Source organism: Chrysochloris asiatica, unplaced genomic scaffold (genome assembly GCF_000296735.1).
Source record: "Chrysochloris asiatica unplaced genomic scaffold, ChrAsi1.0 scaffold00005, whole genome shotgun sequence".
Lineage (NCBI taxonomy): Eukaryota > Metazoa > Chordata > Mammalia > Afrosoricida > Chrysochloridae > Chrysochloris > Chrysochloris asiatica.
The window spans coordinates 9,810,855-9,819,207 of record NW_006408523.1 but is presented as its reverse complement, the minus strand read 5'-3'; the positions used below and the strand labels follow the sequence as shown (position 1 = coordinate 9,819,207).

General features: G+C 44.9%; 1 protein-coding gene and 1 pseudogene across 2 annotated transcripts in view; both read right to left on the bottom strand.

The window, feature by feature from the left end:
- Positions 1-8,103, bottom strand: part of ZDHHC20 (zinc finger, DHHC-type containing 20) — an 80,293-nt gene extending 72,190 nt beyond the window's left edge. Inside the window, exon 1 of one of the 2 annotated variants that reach the window (XM_006831960.1) lies at positions 7,902-8,103. In XM_006831960.1, coding sequence (XP_006832023.1) covers positions 7,902-8,019 — 118 coding nt within the window. In that variant the 5' untranslated portion in view covers positions 8,020-8,103. The remainder of the gene's footprint in view (positions 1-7,901) is intronic. The other variant, XM_006831959.1, reaches the window with a different exon arrangement.
- On the bottom strand, positions 528-1,842 carry LOC102836615 (annotated as a pseudogene).
- Positions 8,104-8,353: the final 250 nt, after the last annotated feature.

The following is an 8,353-nucleotide window of genomic DNA, read 5'->3' as shown; positions in this document are numbered from 1 at the left end:
GTTCAAGCTCACCAGCTGCTCCTTGGAAACCCTATACAGGGTCACTATGGGTCGGAATCGACTTGACAGCACTTAACAACAGCAACAATATATTTTAAGAAGTCCTGGTGTAGTGCGGCGGGCTAGTGCGCTACACTGCAAATTCGGCTTGAACTGCAAGATCAGCGGTTCAAGCTCACCAGCTGCTCCTTGGAAACCCTATACAGGGTTGCTATGGATTGGAATCAACTTGATGGCACTTAACAACAACAACAATATACTTTAAAGGAAATTTTGAAATCAGTAGCAGAAAGACCTCAGGAAAATCCCCCCAAACCAGGAAACTTAAAAGTAAAGATGCTACACCTTGAGGATTAAGAAGAGCCTGACTCAACCTTATTGTTGTTATAAGTGCCATCAAGTCAGTTCTGACTCATAGCAACCCTGTTTAGGGTTTCCAAGGCTTTAAATCTTTGCAAGAGCAGAAAGCCTTATCTTTCCCTGGGAAACACTAGGGAACTTGAACCACAGACCTTGTGGTTAAAACATTACCAGCACACCTTATTGCCAATCCTGTTAAAATCTGGTAGTTGCTCATTGGAACCAGTAGCAGAAATGGCTGGACTCCTATCATAAACGTATTGGTGCATACTTCTCCAATATCTTCTTTAAGATCAGAGATGGGAATTGTATTATAGTATAGCCTCTACCTTCCAACAGGTTCACAAATTAGAGCTGAACCGTCAAATTGCAAGACGTTTGTTTTGAGAAGACACTTGGCTCCTGCAAATTCACTTTCAAGGACACTTATACAGAGTTGCATTCAGTACTTTTGTGCAGTATGGAGCATGTCTGAAATCCTGACTGGTTCACATATTAGACAGAGTCTCCACAACCCTGTCTCTGTGTAGGAAATGCTGAAAGCCCAGAAGCTATGGCTGAGGTTGCCCAGACACGGGAGCTGGGCCAGATGCTAAGTTCATTCCTCCTCCAAAAGAGCAACCCCACTTACCAATCAGTGTGTTGTGACCATGAGGGAGACTGTGTCTAGATGTGCCCAACCGACATCTTCACCAGGGATCACAAGGTGTGCCAGAGGCATCTTGTCATCTCTCACCCGAATCTCACTTCCAATGAATTTTCAGGGAGACAGAGCTGGTATCTCTCCTCTGTGAGAGTCACCAAAATAAAAAGTTTCCTAACTCACATAGTTCATCGTGGGAAAATCTCCCAGCAGCAGTTAGCATTCTTGGCCCCTTAAAATGTACAATTATACTGCTGTAAGGTAAGCAGTGAACTGCTAACTGCAAGGTTGGTGGTTCAAATCCACCAGTTGTTCCTTAGAAACCCTATGTAGGATTGCTATGAGTCGGAACTGACTTGTTGGCACTCAACAACATAGTCCGATCAGTCCTTAGGATTTATAGCTCTGATATTTTTAGTTGGTCCCAAAATTGTCCAAGTGCAGTATTCTGATAAGCTGTGGTATGAAGAGAATAAAAAACAATTTCTTGTAAATTGGTTTCAACTTCCTGCATCTCTCTAAGGACTACTCCCCATGTTCAATTGCTACTTTTCCCAATGTATTGTTTTGTGTTTTATCAGCAAGAATCTCTACAAGTCTTGGCAAATCTTTAGAGAATGCTCTGGCCCAATACACAGTCTGTTCTCTGGAGGGCTAGGCACTGAGACTAGCACTCGTGTTTTCAACCTCAAGTTCCAGATCTTCCTGGAACCTCTTTTTGGTGCTCTTGACACCCATGTTCCACAGAGAAAGTGTGCTGTTCCAGTATTCTTGTCATTTTCTTATCGACATCCAGCATCAAACCAAAGTCCAACCATACACTGTGAGAGCGCTGACTCTTCAGAGACCAGAGTCCTGCCCCCAGGGCACCAGAAAGTCAGTAATCTATGAGAATTTGAAATTTCCCTCCTTTTAATCAGGATTCTTCTCTAGAAAACTTGATCAAACTAGTCAGCAATGAGTCTCTAGTGGAGAAGGCAGCGGCCCTAAGGCTATTTGGAGTTCTGGTGTGGAGCTGTGAGTTAAGGCGCTAGACTGCCAAGGTCAGTTTGAACCACAAAATTGGCAGTTCAAGCTCACAAGCTCCTTGGAAACCCCATACAGGGTCGCTATGAGTTGGAACCGACTCCAAGGCACTTAACAACAACAGGATGATATTTAAACGGAGCCCTGGACCGCAAGGTCAATTTGAACAGATCAGTGGTTCAAACTCACCAGCTGCTCCTAGGAAACCCTAGATAGGGTCACTATGAATTGGAACTAACTCAATGGGACTTAACAACAGCAACATACAAAAATATCCCCTGAAATCTTAAAACCAAATCATAGTTTAGCTTAACTAATGAAGAATGTGTGCCTTAGGCATTAAGTGACAACAGCAATCCCAAAGATTACTTAAGAACCTTAGGGTGAGTTTATGGCAGTGGGGGAGGAAAAATTTAGGAGAGTGAGCATGGTTTCACAACTTGGAGAATGTCATCAGTTTCACAGAACGTAGAAATCTGAATTCATCTCTTTGCTTAAGAATAGAAATTAGAAAACATTTGAATGAAATAAAAATGATATTGTATCAAAATTGATGGGATGTGGTTAAAGTTATATTTATGGATAAAATTAAGAAATTTACAAAAGGGGGGAAGGATACTTAAAGTCAATTACCTCAACCTTCTACATTAAGAAACTAGAAAAGGAAGGCCAAATTAAGCCACAGTCAACACAAGGAAATAATATAAACCAGGCAAGAAATCAACGAAATTAAAAAACAGAAAATAGAGAAAAGATTCAATAAATCAATAGTTGGTCCTTCTGAGATCAATAAAACACTTCAGATCAATTATGTCAAGACAGTGGGCTGGATGAAGATGGTTTGAGTTATTTTTATCTTGCTTTGTTCTAAATCTGAAGATGTTATAAAGGAGACACAAAGTAGTATTAGTCTTGGGTTACAGTTGTAGTCTGTATATTTCTATTGGAAAAAGGTAAGGCATATCCATCCTTGGGCAAATCGTAATTCTCCTGGGACACGGTTTCTTCGGAAGTAAAACAATGGGATTGAATTAGATCATCTCTAAAATCTCTTGAAGCTCTAAGATTCTTTGTATGCCAAATGAGAGGAACATATATGGTGCTGTTTGATAAGCATGGGGCTGCTAACTACAAGGTCGATGGTTCAAACCCTCCAGTCGCTCCTTGAAAACCTTATACTGGGTTACTATGAGTTGGAACTGACTTGCCAGCACTTAACAACAATCTATTATATTAGGGAGTGTGGTAACTTGGTACCATAAGCACTGGATTACAAATCACAAAGTCAGTGGTTCAAGCACACCAGCCACTCCGTCGGAGAAAGCTGGGTTTTTTTTGATCCCGTAAAGATAACAGCCTTAGAAATCCAATTCAGGGTCACTATAAGTTGGAACCAACTCGCCGGTCCTTAACAACATCTACTGCAGTAAAACTTACCAAAACCTCAACCTCTGGTAGATGGAACGCTGTCAGAGAGTAAAACTAAATAAACACAAATGGACTCAAAGTTTATGAAAAAAAGTCTATTATTATTATTTTTTAAGTTTTTACTGTGAATTGAGTGATAGTTTACATAGGAGAACATCAGTTTTACACTCATCCTATCATATTTCATTCCATTGCAATTATTACAATTCCCTCTATGCATCATCATTCAAATCATTCAACAGTATTTGCTCCTTTCCTTTTCTTTTTTTTTTTGAATGTACACAAAAACACTCAGGAATCATTTAAACAACCAACCAAAGAGCACATTCTGCAAGCTTGCCTCTGGCTGCCAACACACAGTCTTTCTCTTTCCATGAGTCTACAGTCCTCAGCTACTCTATCTCTCTATGTCCTCATCTCTGCCTCCATCTCTGGTGTCGCTGCTTCTCTGGATAGGGTCTCATATTCTATTTATGCTCTTCTCCTTTGATGGTCCTAGGGTTTTCTGTTCCTGGATTGTAAGATTAACTACTCTCCCAAATTCTATTATTTTTTCATTCCACTTTTCCACAAACTTTATGAAGTATCCTGGTAACAACCCTGGAGGGGAGGTCAATATAAGATAAAAGCAGCTATGTAACTTAAGGAGTAGACTGACTCCTAGCGACACCATATGTTTCAGAGTAGGACTTTCTCCACGGAGTTTTCAGTGGCTGATTCTGGGGGGAACTAGATGGAAGGAATATACAGTATGGTACCAGAAAGAATTGGGTGACCATTTTATGAGGTAGCACATGATCAAGAACCAATGGTAATGAAGGAAGGAGTCTAAGTTGTATTGAATGCATTAGCAAGACTCCAGGAATTGGTGGACTATGAATGGAAATGTTTCAACAAATCCATGTAGTGCTGGAACACTCACTAGTCTACACCAAGAAATTTGGAAGACAGCTACCTAACCAACTGAATGGAAGAGATCTATATTTGTGCCCAGTCCAAAGAAGGTAATCCTACAGAATATGGAAATTACTGAATAATACAATTAATATCATACCAAGTAAAAGTTTGTTGAAAATCATTCAAAAACCATTGCGGCATTGTATCAACAGGGAGCTGCTAGAAATTCAAGCTGGATTTAGACGAGGATATGGAACCAAGGCCATCAGATGGATTTTGGCTGAAAGCAAAGAATACCAGAAAGATGTTTACTTGTGTTTTATTTATTATGCAAAGCCACTCAACTGTGTGGATCACAACAAATTATGTTTAATATTGAGAAGAATGGGATTTCCAGAAGACTTTATTGTGTTCATGAGAAACCTATAGATAGACCAAGAGGTCATCAATAGACCAGAACAAGGGGATGGTTTAAATTCAGGAAAGGGGTGCACCAGGGCTGTATTTTTTTTTTTCCCATACTTATTCAATCCATATATTGAGCAAATAATCTGAAAAACTGAATTCTTTGAAGAACAGCGTGGCATTGGGATTGGAGGAAGGCTTGTTAATATAATATGCAGATGACACAAATTTGCTTGCTCAAAGTAAAGAGGACTTGAACTACTGCTGAAAACCAAAGCCTTCAGTGTGGATCACACCTCAACGTAAAGAAAACAAAAATCCTCACAATTGGGATCATAAACAACATCATGATAAAAGAAAAGATTGAAATAATCAAAAACTTCATTTTACTTGGATTCACAGTCAACACTCCTGAAAGCTGCAGCCAAGAAATCAAAAGATGTATTGCAATGGGCAAATTGGTTGCACAAGACCTCTTTTAAAGTTAATGAGTAAAAATGTCAACACCTGGAAGACTAGGGTGCTCATATGCATGAGATAAGGAAGAACATAGAAGAATTGAGGACTCTGAATTATGATGTTGGAGGAAAATACTGAAAGTACCAAGGGACTACCAAAAGAACAAACAAATCTGTCTTGGAAGAAGTCCTGCCAGAGTGCTCCTTGGAAGTGAGCATGATGGAGAATTCACCTCATATACTTTGGAAGGACCAGTTCCTGGAAACGGACATCATGCTTTGTAAAGTAGAGGGTCAGCGAAGAATAGGAAGGCCCTCAACAAGACAGAGAGACACAGTGGCTGCAATGGGCTCAAACCTACAACCCCCGTGAGGATGGCACAGGACCAGACACTGTTTCGTTCTGTTCTGCATAGGGTCGCTATGAATAGGTGCCTTTCCTCCAAGGTGGCTCTGGGTGGACTCGAATCTCTAACCTTTCAGTTAGCAGCAATATCAGTTCTACAGTATCTTTGGTTGTCGTTAAGTGGTGTCCAATATATTTCAACTCAAAGTGATCCCATGTAACAGAGTAGATCTACCTCTTACGGTTTTCTAGGCTGTCATTTTAGAGGGCCAGATTCAGGTCTTTCTCTTGCAGAGTTAGTGGGTTGGTTCCAACCACCAACCTTTTGATTTGCAGGGGAGCACTTAACTACTGTGCTACCAGGGCTCCTTATCACAAACAATCTGTTGATTAACGACAATTTCCTTCAAGAGTAAACATGATATTGAAACCTGTATCTTTTTTTTTTTTTTTTTGCATGTAGAAATTCATTTCATTAAGATAATCTAGCTGCTTATTCTTTGAGGGTATTAAGGGCTGTCTTAGGAGAATTTTATTGGAAAACCTTAACCCCTCCACCCTACAAGCCCGGTCTTGCTAATTCAGTCAGTCATAGCTTTGTTACCCAAACTCAGACACTATATAATAGAAGCATAATTTGAGTTCCTCGAAGATGCCTAAACTACCATTTTGCTGTGGTGTGATTCAAACAGCAAAGAAGGAAACCAGGATCTTATATCCGTGATGTGTCTGCAATATGACTCCTTTCGGGTCCTGAAAACTGAGTGAGAATAGGGCAATACAAACTTACCAGAGAATTGGAAATAACAACAATAAGACAGGACCTCAAATCTGAACGAGTGAGAAATATAAACTCCCATAAAAGCCAAGAAAAGATCATCAAGCTCTGTATCTATCGTCCTGGGGTCCTGGTGTGGCACTGTGGGTTAATGCGCGGGACTGCAAAGCCGGTTTGAACTGCAAGGTCGGCGGTTCAAGCTCACCAGTTGCTCCTCGGAAACTCTATGTAGAGGTGCTATGGGTCGGAACTGACTCGACAGAACTTGACAACAATCTATCGTCCCATCCACTATAACTCAAGATAACATTCTGCGTAAGTTACTGATTCAGACTGGAGAGAAACAAACTTTAAAATGGGTCAAGTATCCAAGTATCGCTGGCAGGCACTCATGCATTGTTGTTAAGTGCTGCTGGGTTGATTCCGACTCTTAGCAACCGTGTATATGGTTTCCAAGGAGCAGCTGGTGAGCTTGAACCACTGACTTTGCAGTTCAATTGGCTTTGAAGTCTGGCGCATTAACCAACAGCGCCACACCAGGACTCCCCAGAACTCACTAAGTACCCACTAAGGATCACTGGCAGGCAGAACTAAACTAAACAGTGTTCGGCAGAGGAGGGAACGACAGAACACTTCCCCCAGTGGCCACTGCCCACTCTTCTGCTAGCAGGCATTTCTTTCGCGCTGTTTCGACCAAAAACAATCTAGAGAGCACAAATTAATTTTAAAAACCCCAAAAAACAAAAGCATAAAAAACCCAAAACACCTTCTAAGAAAAAGCAATTGAGGTGGAAAAGAACAAACAAAAGCCTTCGATGAAGCTCAACTCTTCCCTGGGTTCGCAGCAAACACCTTCCTGAACATTCCTTTACACAAGAACGAGGAACTCGCTGCCCGCGCAGACTCCAGAAATCCCTCCCTGGCGCCCTCGGCTGAGAGCCGGGGCCCCGAAAAAGCGCCAGGAGGCGGCGCCGCGGCCGTCACCCCGCCGCCACCGCAGGCCCCGAGCCGCGCGGGCTCAACAAAGGGAGCGACCCCGTGGCCTCAGGTCCAGACGCACCCGGGGAGCGAGCACTCGGCAGATCCTCCCGCAGGGCTCACAGCGCACCCCGAATCCCGAGGCACGGCCTGGAGGGCGGGTGCGGGGCCGGACGGGGCCGGACAGGTCCGCGACCTGGACTGCAGAGGCCCCGGCTTCCTCCCCGAGCTTGCCACCCCGCCCGGCTCATCCGGCGCCCGCTCTGTCCCCAGTCAGGTAACCGGACCCTGCTTCCACAGTTCCCGAACCCTTCCCACAGTTCCCGAACCCCCATATCCACAGTCCCCAGTCAGATCACCCCCGAGCCTCCACTCCCCCTGTCCCTGGCCAGGCAATTGGACCCCCGTTTCCACCATCCTGGGCAGGCGATCCCTGACCCTCCGTTCTCACTATCTCCGGCCAGGTCACCCCGACCCCCTGTCCCCCCGTCCCGGGCCAGGCCGTCCCTGAACTCCGTTCCTCTGGCTCCAGCCCCGCTGCTCTCCCGCCTTGCCCAGCTCCCTGCAGCACCGGGTACTCACACACGCAAAGCTCCACCACGTACGCGTAGTAGGACCAGACCACCACGAAGGTGATGAAGACCACCGGTACCCAACCCACGGTGCGCTGGCAGCAGCGCCAGAACGTCCACGGCGCCATGTTCTGCGGGCGACGACCGTGCCCAGCGCCCCGCACTAGGGAGACGCGCCAGGTCCCCTGCGGTGGCGACGCGGGCGTTCGGGGCGAGGCCTCGCCTAGGTCCTCTTCCTCCAGGGAAGGGCTCACTGACTGGAAAGCCGGGGGTGTTTCCAAGGCTCCGCCTCTCACAACGCCTGGCCTGGCCCCGCCCCTGCCCCGCATGCCTCCGGCCGCTGCGCCGCCCCGCTGGCCGCAGCCGGTTGCTGCCGGTTACCGTCGGGGGGCGGGGCTTCCGCAGCTGAGGAGGCGGGGCCGGGGGCGGGGAATCGCACGTACTGGCTAGGCTAGACTCTGT